Raw genomic sequence first — 26932 nt, 5'->3', positions numbered from 1 at the left:
GCGTCTTGCGTCATAACTGCTCGCCATAGTAGAACAACCAATCCCTAATGACCTTCCAAATCGCGATCTTTCACACAGCGTTGTCCGTTTTCTCACATCTCCCCTCCCTCGTTAACGTATTTCTCTTGCGACGATAGCCATCCATGGAAAGAAGTTTGAGAACACTTCCGGCTTCTCGCCACTTCCCGCGCCGCGTGACAGACCGAGCGGAGAAGGTCCTCTTCCACCCGGGACCGTGAGCCTCCTTTCCCGGGATGTCTCTCCGCTGCGGCGGGGTCTCCCGCGTCCTGGGGTCCCGGGTGAGTGAAGGACCCCAGAGGCCGCCAGGGCGGGCGGGTGCGGTCGGAGGCTGACTCTGCCAGACTTTTTATATGTCCCTTCTACTGTCCCCGCCCCACTGCTGACCCTAACCCTCCAGACTTGCGCTGTCAACCCGACCCAGGGCCAAGTCACGTCCTTCACTTCAATCTGGGGACATGCAAGAGACGTGCAGGAGCAACAAAAACAGATCTATAAAAGATGAAAAAACAGCAACCATAATAATGGTTCTAAGTCTCACTTGTGTAATATTTTAGGTTTTCCAAGAGCATTTTTTCAGTCAACAGTTATTAAGTGATGTCCAAGTGCTAGGGGCTCCACTAGATACATAAATATAAAAAGAGGAAGAAAACATTCTACTGAGGGTGTGTGTGTAAATACAATTTGTGCACTGATACATAAACAAAGTATATATGCAAAATTATTAAGCAGAGTAGGTTGATGCTAAGAAGTAGAATTAGGAAAAGACCCTTATTTATCTCAGCAGCCCAGTAAGATAGAAAAGGCAGGCGTTTTTATAAATATTGATAATTAAAATCAGTATGCCAAGCGTTTTAAATCTGGCCGTATTACTCCCCTGTTCTAAGAGATCCAGTGGTTTCCTATAACCTCCAGGATGGAATATAAACTCTCTACTATCTCATGACTGGAATTCACTCTATCCTTATCTTTTTACCTTTGGGATTTTTTAATCTTTTTTCAAGGACCCCTTTGGTAGCTTGATGAAGCTTATGGATTTCTTGGAATTATGTTTTTAAATGCATAAAGTAAAATTCAATCACAAAGGAAACCACTAAAATGGTTATAGATATTTTAAAAATCTTTACTTTCTGTCCTAAAATGGATACAGAGTATAGGTCAATAAGGGCTAGGCAGTTGGAGTTAAATGACTTGCCCAAGGTCACACATCTAGGATGTGTCTGTGGTCAGATTTGAACCCAGGTCCTCCCAACTTCAGACTGGGTGCTCCATCTGCTGTGCTTTCTAGCAGCCCCCCAAATGTTTTTTTTTATTTTATTTGTTTATTTTTTTTAAACCCTTAACTTCTGTGTATTGGCTCCTAGGTGGAAGAGTGGTAAGGGTAGGCAATGGGGGTCAAGTGACTTGCCCAGGGTCACACAGCTGGGAAGTGTCTGAGTCTGGATTTGAACCTAGGACCTCCCATCTCCAGGCCTGGCTCTCAATCCACTGAGCTACCCAGCTGCCCCCCAAAAATATTTTTTAAAGACAAGTTTGTAGGTCCCACATTAAGAACCCCTAAGATACTTCTTAGTATCCCCAGCTTTCTTCAAATCTTAAGAGGCCCCCCCCCTTTTTTTAAAAAATAAAAACCCTTAGCTTCTGTCATAGAATCAATGCTGTGTATTGGCTCCAAGGCAGAAGAATGTTAAGGGCTGGGCAATGGGGGTTAAATGACTTGCCCAGGGTCACACAGCTGGAAAGTGTCTGAGGCCAGATTTGAACCTAGCACCTCCTGTCTCTAGGCCTGGCTCTCAATTTACTGAGCCACCTAGCTGCCCCCAAAAGGTACTTTCTAAAAGAGACTTTTCTTGATAATCTCAGTTGCTAGTTTGGCACTTAGTTTGTAATGACTCGTTTATATTTTATTTCCCCCCCAAAAGAATGTAAGTTCTTTGAGAGCAAGTACTGCTTCATTTTTGTCCCCCTTTTCCTTAATGGTTGAAACCTCTAAACAATCTTGTGAGGCAAGTGCTACACATAGAAATATCCCCATTATGCAGACAAGGAAAATAATGGTGAAAGGGATGAAATTACTTGTCCACAGTTTATACAGTTGTCTCAGGTGGAATTATTGGTGAATATTTACTATGCTCAAAATATAATTCCATCCCAGACAGTAATAATATGTTGATATATAAGAATGACAAATGTGTACTAGCTTGTACAAATTGGTGTTAGTATCAGGTTTCCAATTTATAAAATGCACTCTTGCCATTAATCCCAAATAGAGAAAAATAGCTTATTTAGATAGATAACTAGTATATAACAACTTTAAAAGTTATTTCACACACATATTACAGCAATTTCACATCACAGAATCAAAAAAGCATCTGTCTGAAAGAAGAGATTCTATTTTAGGAATGAGTTGGATGAGGTGACCAGTAAGGTTCTTCAAAATTCTGAAATTTTGCATTTGGCAGCATTTGATTCATATCTCTTACATAATGAAGACCAACTTTAACAATATAATAGAAACTCGTATACACTCACCAAAATGAATATGAACAAAGAAAATTCTGATTGTGAAATATATATATATATAATATTGTTACTTTCAATATATAAATTAATACAAGAGTTTCAAGTAGGCCAAAATGTTTGTAAGTAGCAAGAACTTGCTTTAATGAATACATAATGCTCTTCATTTTAAGATATAAATTAATATGTGTCACACTTTAATTGGTCCTGGGATTGAAGCAATAAGCAACCAATTTTGCCTCTTTTAGTTGTTTATAGTCCATGTGTGCTTTTAAGCTACCAGAGAATAGAGATAAACTTATTTTGCTAAACAATTTCTATTCTGGTCCTTGGATAGTAGATAAAATCTATTACTAGGATCACTTAATATTAGGTAAATTAAAATCAGTGAACTGGTTTGTGTAATAATAATACAGTTAACCTTTCCTAGGTACTTGGAAACTATTTGTGTAGCCAATACAAAACATTAAGTTCTTTACCAGACAAAAAGAAAGAGTTTCTGCAGAATGGACCAGACCTTCAAGATTTTTTATCTGGTGACCTTTCAGACAAGAGCACCTGGGCTGAATATAAAGGAAATTTGAAACGACAAAAAGGAGAGAGGTAATTATAATTTCAAGCAGTCTGAATGTCTTTTGTATTCCATAATACTTTGTGATTTTTAATGTTGAATGCTGTATTTTTAAAATAAGTTTTATTAGGTCTAGACTGAGATCTTTTTTATTACAAACCTTTTAAGAAGCCTAAATCTTTCAGAAGCAGTAATAGTGTCAGATTCATTAATTATGATTTCCAGATTGGTTTTGAGCAAATATGAATCTCATTTTCTGGTTTTCCTTCTTTATTATAGGTGAGTCAACAATTATGTAGAAGAGGTGCTTCTAGGGTGAAAGAAAATTTTCCTTATCTTGGAATTATAAAACAGCAAAGCAATTCAATAACAATGGTATCTATTGAGAGTTATATTTCCTAATAGTTATATTTGGCATTATACTTAGGTTACGTTTGCCACCATGGCTAAAAACAGAGATTCCTGTTGGAAAAAACTACAATAAGCTGAAAAACACTTTGCGAAATTTAAATCTCCATACAGTAAGTATGTAATATCAGTTTTAGCTTCTCCTAAAAAAAGTATTATTTTCCTTAGCAGCACACTAATACACCAAAACACTGATAGGCCTGTGATTTCATTGTTATAAGTGCTCTCTTCAATATTGCATATCACAATTCATCCTTACCTACCCGTCCTATGCCATTCTTGTCCATAGCTTCCCTCGAGTTTTCCTCTAAGTAATCTAACCTGCTTTCCCTAGGCAATATTTGAATCCAGGACTCTACTGTCTACTTTGCCAATGTGCCTTTCCTAGGTTTTAGGAATTTTAATTTTGTCTTGCTGTGTAGAATGAAAATAAATTTAAAATCTTTCCATTCAAAACTGAGCCCCAAGGGATCTCTCCTTCAGTGGATCCATGATTTCATTGATGTAGGTATTACTTCTCTTGCTTCAGTTTGTATATTTGCAGTTTGCACACATTCTCATCCTGTGCAATTCTTGTCATGTTTTCCCATAAATCTTCCATAGTTATTTACTCAATATTAAGAATATATATATATATATACATGTACGTGTATATATATATATATATATATATGTATTGTATGATAGCACATGTATATATTGCTTGCTGTCTTGGAGAGGGAAGGGAGAAAATTTGTATTGCAAAGTGTCAGAAAATGAATGTTAAAAATTGTTTCTATATGCAATGGGGAAAAATACAACTAAAAAAAGAATACATGTAAAGTTACAATTATTTCACATTTGATGGGATGAATTGGAATTTAGGTCTGAAGTAATTGTTCTACTCTTGGGAAAATTGCTATTGTTAAAGTTTATTATTGTCACATCAGAATTTATAATCACTAGATATTTGTTTGATGAACAATTTTAGCTTACTGTTTACCATCAGTCATTTTCTGATTAAAGGTATGTGAAGAAGCACGGTGCCCCAATATTGGGGAGTGCTGGGGAGGAGGAGAGTATGCTACAGCTACTGCCACTATTATGGTGAGCCTGGTCTTATTCTCTTAAAGTCTTTGTCTGAGAAGGAAAACACATTCTTTGACTTCTGCAGAGCTATACAGACTAAAATAAGGTAGCCATTGTTTAGGCCTTTAATTTCATTTTAGAGGTTTCTCTCATTGTAGAATTTATGCAACATTTACTATCTGTTCTTTCCATTTTGCAAATATATTACTTTGTGACTTATAGTGTTGTCTTGAACTACTAAGTTTTTTATTGTTTGATTTTTAGCATGTTTATTTTTAATCTTCTCCAGATAGATTGTAAATAGTTTTCAATCCTCCATAAGGATAGGGTGGTTGTTGTTGAGTCAATTTCAGTTGTGTCTGACTCTTTGTGACCCCATTTGGAGTTTCCTTGACAGAAATACTGGAGTGATTTGCCATTTCCTTCTCTAGGTCATTTTATAGATAAAAAAACTGAGGCAAACACGGTTACGTGATTTGCCCAGGGTCACATAGCTAATAAATGCCAGACCAGATTTGAATCTTTCTCATTCCAGGCCTGCCTCTTTATCTATTGAACCACCTAGCTACCCCTAAGGATTGGGGCTATGTCTTATCCTTTATCTGTCCTGTACCTAATACAAAAGGAAGCACTCAGTAACTATTTGTGAGTTTGGTGCTAAGTTAATGTGATAATTTAAATTATAACATTTTCATTCTAGTTGATGGGAGACACTTGTACAAGAGGTTGCAGATTTTGTTCTGTTAAGACTGCAAGAAAACCACCTCCATTGGATTCTAATGAGCCCTACAATACAGCAAAAGCGATTGCAGAGTGGGGTCTTGATTATGTTGTGCTAACATCAGTGGACCGAGATGGTTAGTAATAATAATAATAACAATAATCACTTTTTTACATAAGCTAATACAGTAATGAAGCACAACCCCATTGTTGTATTGAACTATTACTTAGGGCTTGTGATTGTTTAATTTTTAGTATATTTAAATCTACTTTCCCTAATTATAAGGTATGGGGCTATATTGTATAATTATATTTGATGGAACTCTCTTCTACTATTCTTTTCATCTCAAAACCCATTGATATCACTTTCTATTCCTATTTCCCAGTCTCTGGAAGAGAGGTGGCCCCTTACTGCTTATTGGGACCTTTTTTTTTTTATGGGTTTCCAAAGACAATTCATTACCAAGTTCATTACCTTGGCATTATCCTCAACTCCTTTCTCTTCCTTACCCCACTTATCCAATCCTTTGTTGTCTTGTTTATACTTTCACATCATCTCTCAGATTTCTCTATTAGATACTACCTTAGTTCATTTCAAAACTCTCTTTTACCTAGATTATTGCAATAGCCTCCTAATTGGTCTCCCCTGCTTCTTTTCCTGTTCTGGTCAATCCTGCACATTATTGCCAAAGACGTTTTTTCTTAGACACAGATCTTACCGTGTGATTCTCCTACTCATTTAACTCCTGTAGCCTCCTATTGTCTCTAGGATAAAATAGAAATTCATCTGTTTAGCTATTAAAGGCCTATATAATCTGGCTTCAACCTTTCTTTCCAGCATCACTAGACATTACTTCTCTTCCCATTCTTTTCGATCCAGGTAAATTAGCTTCTCTGTTCAATTCTGAAGATATTTCATTACACATTTCCCTTCCTTTATCCTGACCACCCCCTTTGCTTGGAATGGACTCCCTCCTTAGCTATTGTCCCTCTCTTCCTTTCATACATGGATTAGGTACTATTTTCATCATGAAGCATTTCCTTATTCCCTCAATCACTTGTGACCTTCCCAAACTACTTTGTATTTAACTACTTTTTATATATTTGCATTATTAACTGTATTCATGCTGTATATATTTCATATATGCTACTTGTCTCCTCTGTTAGAATGCATACTCCTTCCAAAAAGGGATTGTTTCTTTTCGTATTTGTATCCCCGGTGCCCAGGCATGGTAGTAGATGCTTGATAAAAACTTAGCCATTTATTGACTGACCCTGTGCACTTAAATGTCTTTATACTTCAATTTTTTTATCTGTAAAATAAGAATTGGGCCCAGAGGTATCTAAGGACCTTTCAGCTTTTAAATCTTTTGTCCTTTATTTTCTTCTTTGTAAGTTATTTTACCTACCTAATGAGTTGAGGGGTGAAGATAACTTTTTCCCTATTTTATAGTTAAAAGAACAGGAGTAGAGAAGTTGATTGGCTGTCTTATTCAAGATCATATTGTAACAGAGCTAGTCCTTTGACCCAAATCTTTCTATAAACCAAACTGAACATGTGGGTGTTAATAGTTTCTCAATAGTCTTCCATAATTGAGCTTCTTTGGCTGCTACAACATGATGCATCTTCTTCAGCAATGGATTCTTTTGTTTCTAGATCTACCAGATGGGGGAGCTGAACACTTTGCAAAGACAGTTTCATATTTAAAAGAAAGGTGAGTGTTTTCTCATTTTATTTCATGATTTCAGAACTTTCAAGAAATTCGAAAGCTAAAAATTTGATCTTAATAAAAGCTTAAAGCATTTTTTATGCTATATGTAGTTAGGACTCCTATTTGACAACTGAACCATGTGAGTATATTAACATTTGAGTTAATTGTTCTCTGGGAGTTTATATGTTACCAGTGTAAGGTTAATAGTTGCATTTTTCAAAATATATTAAATCTCACTTGACTTTTATCCATATACACAAGCTTACAGTCTACATCCCTCAAGAGAGTAATATTAATGTCTCATAACATCTAAACTTCTTCCTTGGAGAAATGCCAAGGGATATTTTGTGAGAGGCATGATAGTTGATATCTGTGATATTGAAAGGATAGAGGTGTACCCAGAACTTCTTAATCTCATATTGTGGATGATTTTTTTCCCTTTTTCTTAAATGTTTATTTAAGTTTTTAGGGAATTTCAACATTGCTATCATTTCCTAGTACCACTCACTTCTCCCCAATAAAACCTCTTTTAATAAAGAACCATAGTTAAGCAAAGCAGACTGGAACATTGACTGAGAAAGAAGATAGGTTTCATTCTCACTGTTCTGGAGTCATGTTCTTGCGTCATTTGGGTATATATTCCTTTCTTGGTTCTATTTACTTCTCTCTGTACTATTTTTTTAACCCTTAATTTCCATCTTAGAATCAGTACATGTATTGGTACCAAGGCAGAAGAGTGCTAAGAGCTAGGTGTGTAAATGGAATTAGCTCAAGCCCATTCATAGTTAAAACTCTGCCCAAAGGGCAGGCCCTTGTTCTTGATTTGTTACTTATTGTCATATGTGGGTAACTCATCTCCCCTCCCCACTAAGGGAGGTGGGGATGACATTATCTCTGGTGGCTAGAGTTTTCATAAATGGGCTTGAGCTAATTCCATTTATACATAGGTGATGAGTTAAGTGACTTGTCACATACCTAGTGTCTGAGGTTAGATTTGAACCCAAGACCTCCAGTCTCTGGGCCTGGCTCTCAATCCACTGAGCCACCTCACTTCCCCTCTGTACTATTTCAAATATCTTCCTTGGTTTCTCTGAATTCCTCATATTCATCATGTCTAATGGCAATTCATGATGTCTTTGTCACTTAGCTTCAGTTCAATAGTTTCCCAGTTGAAGAATGCACACTTGTTTCCTTGGGTTTTTTTGGGGGTGTTTTTTTTAAATGCTTCACTTTTATTATAAAACCCAAAATACAGAACTCATTCCAAGACTTCAATTTAGATTGGCATTACTGAAAATAGTCAATTTTCTCACTAGTCTGATGGTGGTCATCCTAGCAGTTATCTGATTAGTGCTTCTTTCCCAAAAAGAATACTTTGCCTACAGTGGATTTAAAACTTATCAAAGTTGGGGGCAGCTGGGTAGCTCAGTGGAATGAGAGTCAGGCCTAGAAATGGGAGGTCCTAGGTTCAAATCTGGCCTTAGCCACTTCTCAGCTGTGTGACCCTGGGCAAGTCACTTGACCCCCATTGCCTACCCTTACCACTCTTCTGCCTTGGAGCCAATACACAGTATTGACTCCAAGACAGAAGGTAAGAGTTTAAAAAAAAAAAAAACTTATCAAAGTTGAAGTTATCGGTCTAGCTTATTTCATAATCACTTTAAGCCACCCTTTCAAAGTATGGTTACCGTTCCCATGTATGCTAAGCATTATAGTCTTTAAAAAGCTTTATTTAATTGATAATCAATCCATATAAATTCAATTCTATTCTATTGACAGTTCATACACAGGAAAAAGATACAATGTTCATGTGATTATTTTATTCTTCAACTTTATCCTTCCAAAAGCCACCTTAGGTACACTAGCTACTGTGAAAATCTTTACTGTCTAAATAAAATATGCTTACACTTTTTAACTTTATGTTACCAAGTTCTGACCAATCATCTAACAGTAGCACAAAGTTTTTTTTAACCTGTACAGCACCTATTTAGTTTGTGAAATGTATGACTCAAATGTGTCTTAACTGATAATGATGTTTAAAAACAACTAGTTATAAAAACGTAAAGGCCATTTAAATAGTAACATGGTATTTATCTGCCATACACCATACAAAACAGGTTTTAAAATGTAAAACAAGGGAGAAGAGCTCACTTGCTTAGATATTTGAAATACAACTTTATTATGATCTAAATGAAAAAAGGAATGAGATGACAGTAACAAAAAAGATTCATCACTGAATAATGTAATGTTACTGCAGCAGTCTTATATTTGAAACTCAAGGGGATGTAATTACAGTCCAAATCAGCTAAATAGGCAGGTCCAAAATAGGAATTATATTTTTTAAACTGCCACATTCACTCCAAAACCCATTCATCTCCTTCAGCATCCCAAAGATTAAGCACATGTTCTGCTCAGCTATATAGTAAAGGGGCAAACATGCTATACTACTGCCATCACAGGACAGTTGCCTATAAAACTAGACCTCTGACACTGGGCTTTAGCTTCATTCCCTTACAGGTCATCATCTTCATCAGTGAGTGCAGTTGTCTGAGAAATCTGTAAGTCTTGCTCATACTGTGCTACCAGTGCTGGGTCTATGACAACCTCTGGAGGTGCAAGAGCAGGCATGGCAACAAACTCCAAATTAGGGTCTCCAATAAGTTTTCTAGCAAGCCAAAGGAAAGACTTATCAAAGTTGTAGTTACTTTTGGCTGAAATGACATAGTACTAGAGATTCTTCTTCTTATGGAAGACAATTGATTTCACCTTGACTTTTCTGTCCTTAATATCCATTTTGTTGCCACACAACACTGTAGGGATATTTTCACATACTCATACCAGATCTCTATGCCAGTCTGGTACATTCTTGTAAGTAACTCTTGATGTTACATCAAACATTATAATGGCACACTGAACTTGGATATAATAACCATCTCTCAGACCACAAAATTTCTCTTGGCCAGCTGTATCCCATACATTGAATTTAATAGGACTTGTGTTAGTATGGAACACAAGGGGATGGACCTCACCACCCAAGGTGGCTACATACTTCTCAGATTCACCAGTCAAGTGTTTTATAAATGTAGTTTTTCCAGTAAGTCCATCACCAACTAATACAAGTTTGAACTGCACTTGGGGTTCTCCTTGGGTGGCCGTCGTGTTGTTTTTTCAGAAGCATCTCCGTCTCTGCCTGACTGAACTGTTTCCATGTTTTCACTAAAGTTACTGATCATTTTAATTACTATTCATTACTTTGTAATCCCTAAGTCTCTTCTCTACCTGGAGAAGAGCTTGCTTAAGAGTATTAAGTATGTCTAAGGAGTAGAAAGGGTACATTATGCACATAGAATGATACATGGAAGGAATCTGACAAGGAGAAATATTTGGACAAAAAGTCTTGACCTATATATAAAACATATCGACAAACTGAGCAGATATAGAGGAGGTGATCCATATTTATATTTATCCCAAAGTTTGTGACTAGGCAAGATTGGTCTTAGAATAACTTTAGGTCTGTTTTTAATCATTGGATTGAGTATGTTTAGGATTATTTATAAAAATGAAATTAAAAACCAGTAGATTTGGAAATTTGGATTTATTCTGATGACTGTCTTTTCTTCCTATCTTGTTGTAGTGAGTCATACTTTGGCACAGAATGATATCTGAGAGTCCAGTGGGTCTTCAGAGGTTAGAGGGCACTTAGTACTATTATGATTAAAATTCTCTGGAGACTGTATCTTAATTTATTTCTAGTTATTTATTAAATAATAAAAAGGGGCTAGAGAAAGAAAAAGCACCAGCCTGTTGTGGTCAGCTGCTCTGTTAGCCATCTCCCACCTGGAGCTAGCTGTAGCTCCAAGCCAGACCTCACACCTCCTCAGTCCTGGATTCCAGGGAAAGAGAGCTACTCCTCTCCCTATTCCAGTTAATGCCCTTCTTGACATCCCTTTCCAAAGCCTCTTTGATTGGAGGACTCCCACCTCAGTCTTCTAGATTCCAGGAGTCCACGCAGGTTTTGGAATGGCCACATAGCACACATGTCCACTTTTCTCTGCCTCACTGCTTATCTTACTTAGCTGCTTCATTCCCTAAGAGGCTTGGGTACAGATAAACAAAGAACCTGTCTCCACCCTACTCCAGCCAGGGAAAGAAGCAAGTTTGTAGCTTTACTCTTAAAATTAAAGTTTTTCTTTTCCTTTAAAATCGAAAAGGTTGTTTTGGAGTACCCAAAAGGGGTACAGATTAATATTAAAGTTGTATAGTAATGACCAATATGTACCTGACCAGGAATGACCTCTACAGCATTTAAAGGTAGCTGGTGCATCCACCCAAATGGTCATCCATTCTCTGCTGGATGATCTCAAATGTTCACAAATGATATGTCATTCATTACTATTCTAATTTCATTTTAGTTTTATAATAAATGTAGTACTGCTTGGAATTAATGTGATAGGAACAGGAATATTAGCAACTCTTATATTTAATCTGCATGTTTGAAACTGAAATGTTGTCTCAAGAATAAGATGGCAGTATATTGGCATTGAGTTTGATAATTCTGGTGTAAGATAACAGAGAAAGAAAAGAATTTGGGAAAAGAAAGATCTGAAAAAGTGATACAGATGTTATTTTAGTTTTTTTTAATTTAAAATTTTTTCATTCAACAAAAATCCTTCTCACCTCCCACCTCTATTGAAAAAGAAAAATAAATGCAAACATGTAAGTAAGCAAAACAAATTACCACATTGTTCACATCCAAAAAAATACCTCAACCTGCATGCTGAATTCCATCACAATGTGAATAGCATATTTCTTCCCTAGGCCTCTGAATCATGGTTGGTCATTGCATTATTCAGAAAGTCTTTCCTCTTTTAATCAGTTCAGTCAATTAGTGCCTGCTATGTGCCAGGTACTATGCTAAGCACTGACCATTTCAGATGAGAGTGAGGATCAAGTTCTAACACCACTTTTACCATGCTTGATTAAACTTCTGTTTTTATATCTTGATTATATGTGATGATTTTACCATCCTTTGTCTCACTTTACCTTTCTCTCTCCTCCAGTGTAATCCTCTTCTCCCTTTCAGTTAACCACTCCCATGTCCATCTTTCTAGTTGGACATGAAAATGATAGGGTTCTGAGAGAACATACGTGTCATCTTGACATGTTAGAATGTAAGCAGTTTATTCTTGTTTAGTCTCTTATCATCATTCATTCGTGCTCACTTTTTATTTTCCTTCTAACTTCTGTATTTGAATGTTAGAGTTTCTACACAGGCCTGGTATTTTCATCAGGAATGCCTGAAAGTCCTCTATTTCATCAAAAATCCATTTTTTCCCCCTTTAGGATTTATTTGTGTCAGCCTATATCATTTGCCTGTGGAATATTGTATTCCAATCTCTATGCTCCTTTAAGTTGTGACTGCTAAATGATATGTGATCCTAACTGTGGCTCCTTTGAACTTAAATTCTTTCTTTCTGACTGCTTGGAATATTTTTTTTTTCATTGACATGTGTAAAAGGGGAAAATGGGAAGATTATGGTCGGACTGGATATTTAAAGTTTGGTCGCCAGGGATTGATTACTTGATTCCAAAATAAGAGACCCAAGTGAGAATGACTTTTATGGTGGTTTATTTACACTTAGGAAGGTTGAAGGTAGGGAAATTGAGAGAGAGAAACTCTGGCCTGGACTGGAGGCCCAAGCCAGGGAGGCTTCAGAGGCCCAGCAGAGGGGGCACAGAGGTTAATTAAAGAAGGCTCCAAGCCACAAGGCCTCCTCTAACAAGAGAGGCCTCCTTGAGGCTAGAACCTCTAGAAACACCGAGGGAGGAGAAAGAGAGTCAGCCTAACTTATCCATGTGACAATTCAAAGGGAAGCAGTTTGAAGTCTCACCCGAGCTCCTTCAACACCAAGTTCAAAGAGCAAAAAAGCCCTCATAGGAAGTTACCATTATATTTAAAAGATAGCAATTTTCATCACTTCCTGCATCCACCATCAGTTTCATGTGGACAAATGGTAGCCTCAACCCTGTTTTGGACTGCCCGGGAGGCAGTCACTTGTTTTTTAATTTGTCACTTACTATCACATGTGGGTCACAGACCTCCCCCTTCTCACTTAATTCTAAGTTGGGTGGGGTGACATTATTCCTGGTGGCTAAAGTCTAAAGAATGAATGAGGATGAGCTAATTCCATTTACACACACACAGAAGCTCCTGATTTGGGGTATCATGCTTCTGGGAATTTTCATTTTAGGGCTTATTTCAGGAGGTTACCAGTGAATTCTTTCTGTTTCTATTTTGCCCTTTGGTTCTAAGAGGTCCATAAGTTTTTTGTGTGTGTGTGATTTTTAAAAATATGATGTTTAGGCTTGTTTTTTAGTCATGTCTTTCAAATAGTTCAGTGATTTTTAAATTCTCTCTCCTCAGTCTGGTTTCCACATCAGTTATTTTTTCTATGAGGTGCCTTGAATTTTATTTTTTCATTCTTTTGACTTTGTTTTAATATTTCTTGACTAGTAGAATCATTAGATTTCCTTTGTTCCAATCTAATTTTCAGGGAGTTTGTTGTTTGAATAAAGTTTTGTACCTCTTTCTAAGTTGTTAATTCCTTTCCCAGTTCCTTCTTCCATATTTAATTTCTTTTCCAACTTTTTTTTCATCAGCCCTCTCATTTCATTTATAAAAACATTTTAAAGCTTTTTATAAAACTCTTCCTTTATCTCTTCCAGGAAGTCATCATCTTCTTCTCAGTTTGAGTCTTAAGAATTCCTGAACCTGTAATAGTTTTTTGTGGTAGTATTGACTTCAGACTTTATGTTAAGGTTGGAATCTGCATACTTCTGGAGGGCATATTTGGCCTGAGCTTAAGTCCTTTAGGGGAAAGATTAACAAATTATAGTCAGTGGGCCAAATCCAGCCTATTATCTGCTTTTGTGGCCCCAAACAAAAATAAAACATTTTATTGTTTTAAAGAATAGTCTAGCTGTTCTTCCCATTGTTGTTTTCTTTATTGCCATTTCTACTTTCTCATACTGCACATGAGGGACTGTAATATTAGAATTTCAATGTATGGCCCCATTGTTATTGATAGAGGAAAGAACTAGTTAGAAAAATCTTTACTTAACTTCTCCATTTTTCATCTAGCTTTTGTTTTGTTTTTTTTTTTGTCTTTTCATTTTCTTCCTTAAATGCCCTGGGCATTATCTCCTTAATTGGTTATTTTATTGAACTTTCTGTGTTTTTTATAATATGATACTGCTTATGATTCTCCAATCTTGACTTTTGCTAATGGCTTTACAAATGAGTTTATATCTAAACTGGTTTTGCCTTTATATCAAGGAAATCAAATGTTAGCTGGCTAAAGTAGTTTCTAGGGGTTTTTCGGTCCCTTTGATATGGCAATTGATTTATATTGTTCATATTTACTTGTAAAATAGCCATCAGTGCTGATGATCTTTTACCTCTTTCCCATTTTGTAGCATTAACAACTTGTTTCAGTAAGGTCATTTGATGAAATTATTGTGTTCTTCAGCATCCATTATTTTGCAGGGTGGGGTGGAGTGGGGTAGGGTGATATGGTTTCTAGTGCCAGGCACAATTCATTGTACCATAATAACATTAGAATGGATTAGTATTTATTTTTATGGACTTGCATTTCCAGAGAGCCTGTGGTATGATCCTAAATCCTAGACTTGAAGTGATTGCACTTCTCTCTGTTGGAACTCCTCATATATGGATTATTATATTGATCCTTCCAAGAAAGTAGGTTACAATTTAGAGAGCAGGGAATTTACTCCAATTGGAGAGTTTGCTTTTTGGCACTTTGAAATGGCAGAATTTAAACTGAAGTGCTCTTTCTACTACACCACACTTCCACTTTCTTTTTTCTTGGGAGGCAGTAAAATGTGGGGCCTTGGATAGAGGAGGCATTCAATAATGATTGAACACTCTTTCTCCAGTTAATAAACATCCCTAAGGAATGGATACTTGAGGTAGTCTTCTCTGGAACTACTCTCTTAGGGAAAGTTCTAGGAACTTTACATCAGTAATTAAGTATCAGATTGTCAACTGTGGCTTTAAAAGTTGTTATGAGGGGGCAGCTAAGTGGCTCAGTGAATATAGGAGGTCCTGGGTTCAAATCGGGCTTCAGACTCTTCCTAGCTATGTGACCTGGGCAAGTCACTTAACCCCCACTGCCTTCCCCTTACTGCTCTACTGCCATGGAACTAATACCCAGTATTAGTTAAATAAATAAGATAAAATATGATAAGATAAAAATATGTCCATATTCTCTTTTCTGAATGTATGCTATTTAACCATGTAAACTTTGTTTTAAAAACAAATGCTGAAGATCTAAAGATTATTAAAAATTCCATTGAACAAATTCTAGAAATCTTGGATGCAAACAACAAAATTATTAGCAATTCACTGTACATCATTTTTTATTTTCCCTCTAGGAATTCAAATATATTAGTGGAATGCCTGACCCCTGATTTCAGAGGAGACCTTAAAGCTGTTGAGAAAATTGCACTCTCAGGATTAGACGTATATGCCCATAATGTGGAAACAGTTCCAGAATTACAAAGGTGATCATACTCACACACACATGGGCGCTCTCTCTCTCTCTCTCTCTCTCTCTCTCTCTCTCTCTCTCTCTCCATATAACATATATATATATGTATATATATATATGTATATATATACACATACATTTATGTATAATCTTTTCTGTTTAGGATGGATCTAAATTTGTCAGTGTTGGGAGCTCTGGGAAGGAGCACTTTCTCTACCAAAGACGACTTTCCCTTTTGTCTGCCTCTTATGGTTTTTAGAGAGTTGCCTGAGGCATTAAGATGTGAGATGATTTGCCCTGAGTCAGCCAGTAGACATCAGAGAAAGAACTCCCAAATTGGGCATGCTGATTTTGAAGGCCCAGGCTGTCATGCTGCTCTTTTGTAAGATCATAGTTTCATTTTTGAAGTAATGTTGTGGTTTGTTTTTTTAAAGCACCACAATTTTATGTGAGTGACCACTTCAGTTAGCCATAATCCTGCAAAACCCATTAGGACTTTTCAAGATGCTTCTGGGCTTTGTTTTTAAAAAATTGACACCTCTTTTTTGTTTGTTTGTTTTTAGTAGGTGTAGATTTCTGGACCTTTATTTCACATTTAGACTTGTGTTGGAGATTAGAAAAAATTATTTAAGCATTGAGTCAGGATTCATTTGGAAACACTTTCATTTGCATGGATTCTGAGAAAGCATTTTGCAATGATTTTATGGAGCAATTCACATTATTATCCAGTGCTGTAAAACTTGATATCAGCATTTTAACTAAATCAAAAACATATGTAGGAATTAATTTAATTCAGAAATCTTTTCAGAATTAGCCTTTTTCCAGTAATTGTTGTAATTTTAAAGTCATCAAGTTTTTCTTTCTCTCCTGTTAATTGGTTTTATATCACACAAATTAACCAAATTTAATATGAAAATACTAGGAAGCTTTCTGATTTACATTAGCAACTTTATGATATAAATCCTGCTTAGAAGTTGTTTTTTTTCCCCTTACCATTTAAGCCTGGCACACAGCCCAGTACAGCTCTCCCTTTTTTTAGATACCACCACCAGTCGGTGCCAGTTGAGTAGTTCTACTTAAGTAACATTCTTTTCACTGAAAATTCTAGAATCATGCATTTTTTTCCCTTGAATATCCTAGAATAGTTCATCTTTCTGCCAGCAGAGGTCAGTGTGTTCTTTATAAAAAGAATGAGCATAAAAGTTTCTCAAACCTTGGAATAGTAGATTTAGCTTAATTTTTTTGTTTGTTTGGTTACTAGGCCTTCCTTAAATTTTCCAAACTCCCATATTTTGATTACATTTTTAAATTTATCCTTTGTAGTTTCTAATTGCTGTTTTTTTAGTACCAAATGGGTAAAATGGGACAGGTACCTTCTTTATCCATTCATCACCCTTTGACCATGATCAAAACACCTAATGAGTACACCAGGACAGAAAACATTGTTTTCTTCTTAATTTTACAGTGAAATATTTATGCAAATGTGCTACCACTAAATCACATAACATACAGAATGTATAGTTTTCTAGTCTTTTCAAGCCTTGAACTTCTTTGATTTTGATTCACTGATAATACTCATCTTTTGGAAGGCAAGTACGTGATCCCCGGGCCAATTTTGACCAATCTCTACGAGTACTAAAACATGCCAAGAAGGTTCAGCCGAATGTTATTTCCAAAACATCCATAATGTTGGGCTTAGGAGAGACTGATGAGCAAGTATATTCAACAATGAAAGGTAAGTTAACAGCAGGAAAAAAACAGGGAACTTTCCTTATTTTATATGGTAATTGAGAAGAGTCCATATTGATGGTTCTGCTATATTCACAGCCTTTTTCTTTAGTCTAAATATAACTGTCATGTACAGAAAGTGGTCACTATTAATAGCAAAAAGAAAATGATTCTGTTCATCATACCTTATAGCACAATAGTATTCCATAACCATCATACACCACAATTTGTTCAGCAACTTCCCAATTGAGGGTATCCCTTTAGTTTCCAATTCTTTTCCACCACAAAAAGAGCAGCATTTTTGTACAAACAGGTTGTTTCCTGTTTTAGTTTTTTTTTTTTTTATCTCTTTAGGATACAGAGTTAGTAGTGGTATTGCTAGATCAAAAGGTATGCATTCTTTTATAGCCCTTTGGATATAATTCCAAATTGCCGCCCAGAATGGTCAAATTAATTCACAACTCCACCAGCAATACATGTGTCCCAGTTTTATGACATCCTTTCCAACATTTATTATTTCATTTTACTGTCATATTGGTCAGATAGATGAGAGGTGATTTCACAGTTGTTTTAATTTAATAGCAAAAAGAAAAAAGCAAATTTTACTTTCTTACTACTTTTTTGAGCATTGACCATCAAACCTTGAATGTGAGTCTTTTATTACTTTTCTCTCTACTCTTGAATCAAGTTAGAATATAACATCATTCTTCACTTAAATAATCACAGAGAATCCAAAAGCTTTGGACTTTGTTGAATTCTAGTACTAAAAGTCCATTTTCAGTGTTAATTTTTGGGTTTATAGTTTGCAAAACTGTAACTTTATTTATTTCTCTTATGTATTCTTATCTTAGTTAAAATCATTTGTATTTTGAGTTATTTTGAAATATAATCAGGTAATCAGCCAGTCTTATCCCTATACAGTAGAATTCTCTTCTCTTTAAAACTATAATTATTATTTATATTCATATATATCATGGATCAAATCACATCCCTCCAAAACATAAATACTACCTAGAGGAAAAACCTGTTGTAACATGATTAGTCTGTTATGTGAGGGCTAGATCTGAGCCTGATCACCAGAGTTATAGACCAGTTTAAAGTTATAGCCTATACCATCCTGGAGCACTCTATAGAAAGTACTACACCTAAATGTTATAACATCTACTAAGGCAATTTGTGCTTCTTTTTATAGCACTACGTGAGGCTGATGTGGACTGTTTGACTTTAGGACAATATATGCAACCAACAAAGCGTCATCTCAAGGTATAGAATCTACCTTTTCAGGAAGCTTCTTAGTAATTTGAATTGGATCTTCAGCTTGGAAGCTAGACAATCAAAATGCTGCATTTGATATACTATGTATATTTAAGAGGACTCATTTTAATTTTGTTTTACATGTAAATGACCTATTGGTATATAAAAAAGTTTGTAATATTAGAATAAGCATATGCAAAGAGAATAGAGAAAAACCCACTCCAGATCAGGGATTTAGATTTGGACCTTAAAGGTTAAGCCCAACTCCTTCATTTTACAAAGGAATAGTCTAAAGCCCTGAGAGATTAAATGTGTCTGAGGCAGGAATTGAATCCTGACTTCATGTCAGTGCCTTACCTAAGGATTATGTACCTGGTAGGAGAGAAGTGAGGAACAGAGGACAGCACCTCCAGGGCAGCACCTCAGACCTATGCCTGTTTAATTCATTTTTTAAATTATTTAAGAAATATTCTTTTTCATTATTTGAAGTTGATACCATCAGTAAAAAGACATTTCCTCATATAAAGAAGAACAGAAAGTATTAACCTTGACACTGTAATGCAAGGTGGCTAACAGAAACTTTTGCTTCTGTAATTTCTAACAGTCACAAAAAGTCAGTTAAACATCTTAGAATCTTCAGAAAGTCAGTTAGAACTTAAAGCTATAAATAGAGGTGAAGTTCCAACTGACGGGGCTTTTGCCTTCTGGCTTTTGCTTTGGCTTAACCTGTTGGCTTTGGCCTAACTGCTTTGGCCTTGGCCTGTGCTTATTTTGTCTTGGGGAAATTTGAACCTCTCTCATTTCTCTGGACCTGTCCCTGATCTCCCATCTCCATCCCTCCCCTTCCCTGAATTTCCTTTGGGTTCTGGGTGGAAGGGAGGGCTTGGTGTTTAGACATTGTGGGTTTAGTTTCTATAGGCTAGTAGAGTATCCTCAAATAAGTTACCCCTAGTTTTAATGATTTGATAGAAAATTTACTTAAAAGGCAGTCAAATCTTCCTGACTAGGAGAGCCAGACTCTCTTTGTCTAAACCTCTCCTCAAACCATCCCCCACCCTCACCCCTCTCCCTAGCAGCAATTAGAAAACCCTGAACTCCCTCCCCTTCTGACTGACCCTGGTATTAATAAATCCTCTTGTTACCTATTCAAACCCTCTGGTGAATCATTGTGTCAAAAATTAAGACAAGGGCTCAAGGGGAAGGAATCATTTTTCTTTTATTTCTTGAGAGAACTGGGGGCATCCATCTTGGCAGGAAGTACCTACCCAGGACTTCCTCCAGCCATCAGTTTGACTAGCAGGGAGGGGCCCTCTCGACTCCTTCCTCAAGAGACTGGAGAAACTAACAAGAGAAACTCTCCAGTCAAACCTAAACATTTCTTACTGGCCCTAGTTTCCTCCCTGTAACCTCTGCCTCAAGCCTCTAGGAATAAACCTGTTTGAACTGCCCTCTCCTATGTATCCCATTTCCTTTATCTCCTATATACCTTCCCTTACCTTCATTCCTCCTCCAATCACCCTATAATTACCTAATATCCCCTTTTATCCTTCCTTACACCCAATTTGCATTCATTGACCCACACAGATTATTTATTTACTTTTTTTATAACAACACCCAAGACTATAAGAGAAAGATTTTTGGATGTACATATTCATTTTATCACAATAATTCCTATATTATTCTGCTTGTCTTTATTTCCTTCTCCTCTTTTCGGAGTTTTTAGTGTTTCATTGATGCTCCTTTTTTTTTTTTCCTGCTAGTCTCTACTCCTTTCCATAATGTGTTTCCTTACCCCACCAGAAAAAAAAAATCCCTCCCTTTCCAGAAATAAGTATCTAATCTAATCTAAACCAGTGACACATTAGCATGAAAATGTCAGCTTCACTCAGTACCTCTATTGATCACCTTCCTGTTAAAAGGTAGAAGGCATCAGGCCTTCTTGGTGACTGCATAGGTGGCAGTTCTTTTTCCTTCACAGTGTTCTGGTGGCCACTTAAGTTGTTCTCCCAGTTCTGCTTATTTTGCTGTGCATCAGTTCATATACACCCTGGCATGTTTCTCTGAATCTATCCATCTTATAATTTCTTATGAGTCAATAACATTTCATCTCATTCATATGCCATAATTTGTATACCAGTTGATGAGCATACTCTTATTTTCTAGTACATTGCAACAATAAAAAGTGTTCTTTACATATTTTATTGCATATGATACTTTGACCTCTTTGGGATATATACCTAGTACTGGTATCACTCGGTCAAAGGGTATATGTAGTTTATATGGTTCCAAGTTACCTTCCAGAATGCTTATAGCTCCACCAGCAGTGCATTAGTGTGCCTGTCCTCTCTGAAAATTGTTGCTGTCTCTTTGCCAACTTGGATGAATATGGGGTAGAACTTTAGGGTTGCTTCAGGGTCTAATTCTCATATTAACAATCTGGAGCATTTTTAATATGATGGTTGAGAGCTTGCCCTTAGTTTAAGAACTGCCCATTTATATGTATTGACCATTTATCTTTCAGGGTATGCCTCTTCTTAAATTACTAGCAGCAGCATCTAGGTCTCACAGTATATAGAGGACCAGGCCTGGAGGCCTTAACTCTTCTGAATTAAGATCTGACCTCAGACACCTACAATCTGTGTGACCCTGAGCAAGTCATTTCACCCTGTTACCTCAGTTTTCTCATCTATCAAATGAACAGAAGGAAATGGCAAACCATTGCAGTACCTTTGCCAAGAAAATTCTAAATGGGGTCACAAAGAGTCAGAAAGAACGGAAAACAACTGAACAAAACAACAACAAATCAATTACTTATTAATCCTAGAGAAGAGACCTTTAGTAGAAAATTTTAGTATAAAGATTCTTTTTTCCAGTTAACTGTTTCCTTTCTAATTGTATTGATTTTGTTTGAGCAAAATCTTTTCACTTTTATACGATCAAAATTGTCCATTTTACCTCTTGCAGGCTTTTTTATTGTTCCTTATTTGGACAAATTATGAAAGTTATTTCCTTTCTGTGCCTCTCCGATTTGTGATGCATTTTATACCTTTGTTTAATTCGGAGCTTATACAGGGTGAAATTGATCGCCATCGAACTGTGTGATCAAGAAAATGTTTTTCTTCTGTATTTCTACTTTCACAGTTCCTTCTCTAGATGTGGAAAGCGTTCTTTCTCCTAAGTTCCTCAGAATTGTCCTGGATCATTGCATTGCTACTAGGAGAGAAGTCCATTACATCAGAACACTTTTAAGAGGGCCCCAGTCATGCTATTTTTTCCTTTCAGATGAATTTGTTGTTTTTCTTTATTTTTTCCCTTCAGTTCTGTAAATAATCCTTTGGTATTTGCTTGTCATTTTCATTATTTTGGCATAGCACATCACTAGTTCTTAATTTTGCCTTCTATTAGATAAAGCAATATAAAAAAATAAATAAGACATGGATATGATTATCTTCTTTGCCATTCTTTGGATTTTCAGCTAATAGCGCAAAATTGGCTCTTTTGGTTTCCATGCTGTAGCTCTAGTATGGGTACACATGAGTCCTTGAAATCACTAGAAGGCAGAGATAGACAGCTAGCCAATTAAGGAAGGAATAGCAAGACCTTAGATAGAAGGTAGTATAACATAGCAGAGAAAGCACTGGATGATGAAGAGAAAAGAAACTAGGTTCTTAGTTGGGATTAGGTTCTTATCTGTGAAATTTGGAGAAGTTAAACCAAATAATCCATAAGGTCCCAGCCAGCATAGAAATTCAATCCTCTGGGTCATAAAGTCAAGATTAACAAAAAAGGAGAATTCAAGGACAGTATTTTCCTATGTTATAATTTTAAAGAATTACTAGAAATTGATCTGAAATATTTCCTTACATTCAGGTAGAAGAGTATGTTACTCCTGAAAAGTTCAAGTACTGGGAAAAAATAGGAAATGAACTTGGATTTCATTATACTGCCAGTGGACCACTAGTACGCTCTTCGTATAAAGCAGGTAAGGACAGAGGGACATTTCTTTGGTTTAAGTCATAACTTTACATAAACTCAAATTCTACAACAAATACAATTACATTTAAAAAAATTTTAAGAATGTTTTACAGGGTGTGGTATGAGATTTTAAAATTAATTAGTTTAGAATATTTTTCCATGATTACATGATTCATGCTCTTTTCCTCTCCTCTTTCCTCCCCCCTCCCTGAGCTGATGAGCAATTCCACTGGGTTGTGCATTATTATTGTTCAAAACCTATTTCCATATTATTAATATTTGCAATAGAATGTTCATTTAAAGTCAAAATCCCCAGTCATATGCCTATCAAACCACGTGATTGATCATGTTTTTCTTCTGCTTTTCTACTGTTTGAGTTTTTTTTGACAGGTGTTATGTTTAGTGGAATTATTTCTTAAATATAGTTTACTAATTCAACCAAGAACTTTTTGCTTTTCTCTGGTGTTTTGTTTCTTTTACAGGCCAGGTGAAATGATATTTTTTTGGAAATAAGCATTTCACTTTCATAGTACAAATTTCCTTAGCATGGTATTCAGTAATACATTTTCTTGAGGTACATTTGTCTTTTTGGCAAGGGCTAATTTAAAAATGGTGCCAACAGCATCTCTAAGCCCTCACAATCACATTGGTTCCAGCTGAGAAAAAATGCTATTCTGATAGCATTACTGTATGAACATTCACCTTTCTAATCTCATTTTGCCAGAGGAAAAGAATCTTAAGGTTTAGATAATGCCTCTCTAAAATTTAGTTCTTTCTTTGGGCAGTAGCTAGAGTCTAAGATAAAGCATTTTTTAAGGAGAATAATGCCATTTAAAAAGGTGGTCAGTTAAAACAATTCCTATATAGATCTAACATAAAGGTTTATGCCACTCTTGATGTTTGTGTGATTTAAAAGTCTGTTTTGTAAGTACACTGTACAAAATATTTTTAGATATATGTCTGAAGAAAAAATATTAGTACTGTTTATGTTGTTGGGTTTTTTTTAAAACCCTTACATTCTTAGAATCAAAACTAAGTGTTAATTTCAAGGCAAAAGAATGATAAGGGCTGGGCAATTGGGGCTACACAGCTACGAAGTGTCTGAGGCCAGATTTAAACCCAGGACCTCCTATCTCTAGGTCTGGCCCTCTATCCAATGTGCTTCCCAGCTGCCCCAGAAAAAGTATTAGTTCTGTTAATGATTTTTTAATTATGTTTTTATGGTTTGATGCACAAATGCAAACATTTTCTAACTTGAATGATAATTCTGATTCAATATTTTAATGTTAAAATATATTCCTATTATCCAGATTTCTCCCAGGAAATTAAAGGAGTTATGATGAACTAATAGCAGGCACAAGTTATGAAAACATAGACTCTCTCATTTATGAGGCAATGCCAAAATTATGGGACTTTGGAAAGTAATTACATTGTACCTCATGCAGTGACACTAAGAAAGTTTAAAATTAAATATAATTTTGAATATGTAAGGCCCATAATTAGGAAACATCTTACATTTTTTAAACTTCACAGAAATAGCACTTGACAAGATTTTTCTAACATCTAAACACTGAATGCTACCAATACATTTCTGTATTAATATAGAGAAACTGAATTTTTAACCAAGTTAGAAAAAGCTATTATTGGACATCAGTCTATACACCTTTTAGTGCCATTTAATTTCTCTGCTAAAGTTTCGATCATCCTAGGCCTTTTTTTTTAACCCTCAAATGATGACATGAGTTAATAACTTGACATTCAGCCCTTTTCTGCCAGGCTAATTGATTGTTAAAGTGCTCCCAAAACTGTACTCTCCTTCGTTGGGCTTGTGATGAGCCTTACTGACTACAGGTCATAGAATTTGCCTCATTTCTAATCCTCAGTAAGATAATGGGGGAGAAAAGAAGAGGCTACTTAAGGTGTCTATGTAGTGAAGAGAACCTTAATTATCTATTTCTGTTAAGTTAGAAGGCAAAATTATCTGCTGACAAGGAAGGTGGCAGGCATGGAACTGAGGGCTGTGGTGGAGAATTGGAGAGTGCCCACAGCAGACAGCCAGGTTGGGATAAGATAGCATAAATTTGTATTGTACTTAATTCAGCACAGTTCTGTGATTTCTTCAAAAGTTTGGACTTGGAGGTAGAGATGCATTACCCAGAGTTAAGTCTCAGTTGGGAAAGAATAGCAAAATATGAAGGAGATTAGAGATACAGTAGTGGATGACAGGGCATTATTACAGTGATACACTGGAGTAAAGGTCAGGTGGGCAAGGAGGTAAAGCCAGAACACAGTGGATAATAGAGGAGAAAGATAGAGTCCAACTATTACAATGGAAGTGAAGCACAAATATTAGAATTATTAAGAATTAGGGAAAGCATAAAAGGAATTTTAATCGGATAAAGAAATTTCAAAGTTTCAGATATTTGAGCAATTTTAGTGGTAGTGAGGCCTTAAGTATGAACACCCAAAGAGTAAGAATAGAAGTCACTGGGCATGAGGAAAGAATGATAGAAGGATTGATAGAATGACTCTTCAAGTCTTCAAGAATGACTGAAGGGAAGGCCACTAAGTAGCATAGTGAGGCAGGCCTGGAATTGGGAGGACTTGGGTTCTAATTTGGCCTCAGATACATCTTAGCTGTGTGACCCTGGTTAAATCACTTAAACCCCAATTGCCTAATCCTTACTACTCTTCTGACTTAGAACTGATACTAAGACAGAAGGTAAAGGTTTATGAAAAAAAGAAAGAATGACTGAAGGGGTAGAGAAATAGACTTAGCCAGGATCCCAAATCATGAAGAAATGTGGGAAAGGGTCCAGATATCTACAAGTTCATAGCAATGTGATTGGAAGGGATTGATGTAGTTATGATGTGAATTTTGAAGGAAAAAATAAAAGGTTTTGTGGTTATGTTTGCAGAGAGCACTTAAGAAACATTTGTTTGTTAAAGGATCATTCAGATTATATCACCAGGCCTTATGAGACCAAGGAGAATGGGGAGACAGGGAGCTGGCCTTATAAATGTAGAATTTTTAAGAGAAGGCATTTTTTTTAAGAGGAGGAAAAACATGCAAAAGGAAAAGATCCAAGATAAGAATTACATTACAATATGAGAGCCAAGAAAAGGCAAAAGTTCAAATGGTGAGATCATTATGAAGCAAATTTTACCTTTCTCCTTGGGATTGACTGAGCTAAATAGTTTTTAGCAGTTGTGTCTACCCAGCCACAAAAATGTCTGTTTTATAAAATATCATATCCTGGTTAATAATGTAATAGATTTGTTTTCAGAAATGAATTTTGCCAACAGTAACAAATAAACTTAGAAAAGCCTACATAAGGCAAATTAAATTTATAACTTTAGACTTACGAAATCTTTTACACTAGAAAGACTAACAGATTAAAAGGGAGTATACTAAGAAAGAGATTGAGGGCTAGTACTAATTATAGTGGCAAAAAGGCACTTACAGAATGATAAAGGTGAGGAAATGAGCAGTTCTATTGTTAGAAAAATTGAGTTTGAGATTTGAAAGAAGGTACAAATGTTAAAATTTCTCAACATAATAAATTAAGCCATTGAGAATCATTGCAATTGAATAATGAAATTCTACATGCCTAAAATTTTTTCAAATAGAATTTTTACTTTCATTGGAATATTAATGTAAGTTGTTATTTTCCCTCATTAGGTGAATTCTTCCTGAAAAATCTAGTGGAAAAAAGGAAGACAAGAACTATCTGAAGTTATAAATTGTTAAGACATCTTAAAGTCCCTGATATTAATGATCCCATGTTATTAGGCATACTTAACATTAGAAATGATTACATCTGATGGAAATATGCCTCAACTTTATTTAACATTCTTCAAATAGTGGTGTTTTTTTAGTGAGTCATTTGGAGATTCATTTCTATTCATCTTCCCCTTGAACTTCAGCTTACTGAAAGGAAAGCATAAACCATCTTGGTAACAATTTGATGTTAACAGCATAATTAAAAATACATTAGGAACTTCCAAAAGACCTTTCTTCTGACTTGCAAATGCATCATCACATCTTAATTGTGAAAACAGGCTCTAAAGTGATATTCATCATCAATTATGAGTATGATCAGTTGACTTAACCTTGTTGAGTTGTCCATCAACACTGAAATAATTTGGAAAAGGTTTGTTTCTTCAAGAGTTGAATGGTGATTTTACATTAATATGAGAATTATATGTGAAAGAGATAATTTTACATTGTTATTTAAATTGCGGGGAGAGTTTTAAAGGACTCTGATGAAATAAGTAAATCAGGAAATACTTAGATTGTAACAATATCATATATGTAATATATGTCCAGCTGTTTAATTTAAATATATTCAATAGTGTTCAATTAAAGTATTTAATCAATTGGAAAA

General features: G+C 35.7%; 1 protein-coding gene and 1 pseudogene across 3 annotated transcripts; one reads left to right on the top strand and one right to left on the bottom strand.

The window, feature by feature from the left end:
• Positions 1–25: 25 nt before the first annotated feature.
• On the top strand, positions 26–26932 carry LIAS (lipoic acid synthetase). 3 transcript variants are annotated; one of them, XM_044680589.1, is made up of 11 exons: positions 26–299; positions 2969–3141; positions 3537–3630; positions 4523–4603; positions 5286–5442; positions 6963–7020; positions 15472–15600; positions 17177–17322; positions 18508–18578; positions 22440–22551; positions 26227–26932. In XM_044680589.1, the coding sequence occupies exons 1-11, from the start codon at positions 255–257 to the stop codon at positions 26277–26279; spliced, it is 1119 nt and encodes a 372-aa protein (XP_044536524.1). In that variant the 5' UTR covers positions 26–254; the 3' UTR covers positions 26280–26932. The 3 variants fall into 3 exon arrangements, with proteins under 3 accessions (XP_044536524.1, XP_044536525.1, XP_044536526.1); XM_044680590.1 differs by lacking the exon at positions 15472–15600; XM_044680591.1 differs by lacking the exons at positions 3537–3630; positions 5286–5442; positions 6963–7020.
• On the bottom strand, positions 9529–12172 carry LOC123251721 (annotated as a pseudogene).

Source organism: Gracilinanus agilis, chromosome 6, assembly GCF_016433145.1.
Source record: "Gracilinanus agilis isolate LMUSP501 chromosome 6, AgileGrace, whole genome shotgun sequence".
NCBI lineage: Eukaryota > Metazoa > Chordata > Mammalia > Didelphimorphia > Didelphidae > Gracilinanus > Gracilinanus agilis.
Note: the sequence above shows the minus strand (reverse complement) of the source record. Positions and strands in the feature narration are given on the sequence as shown.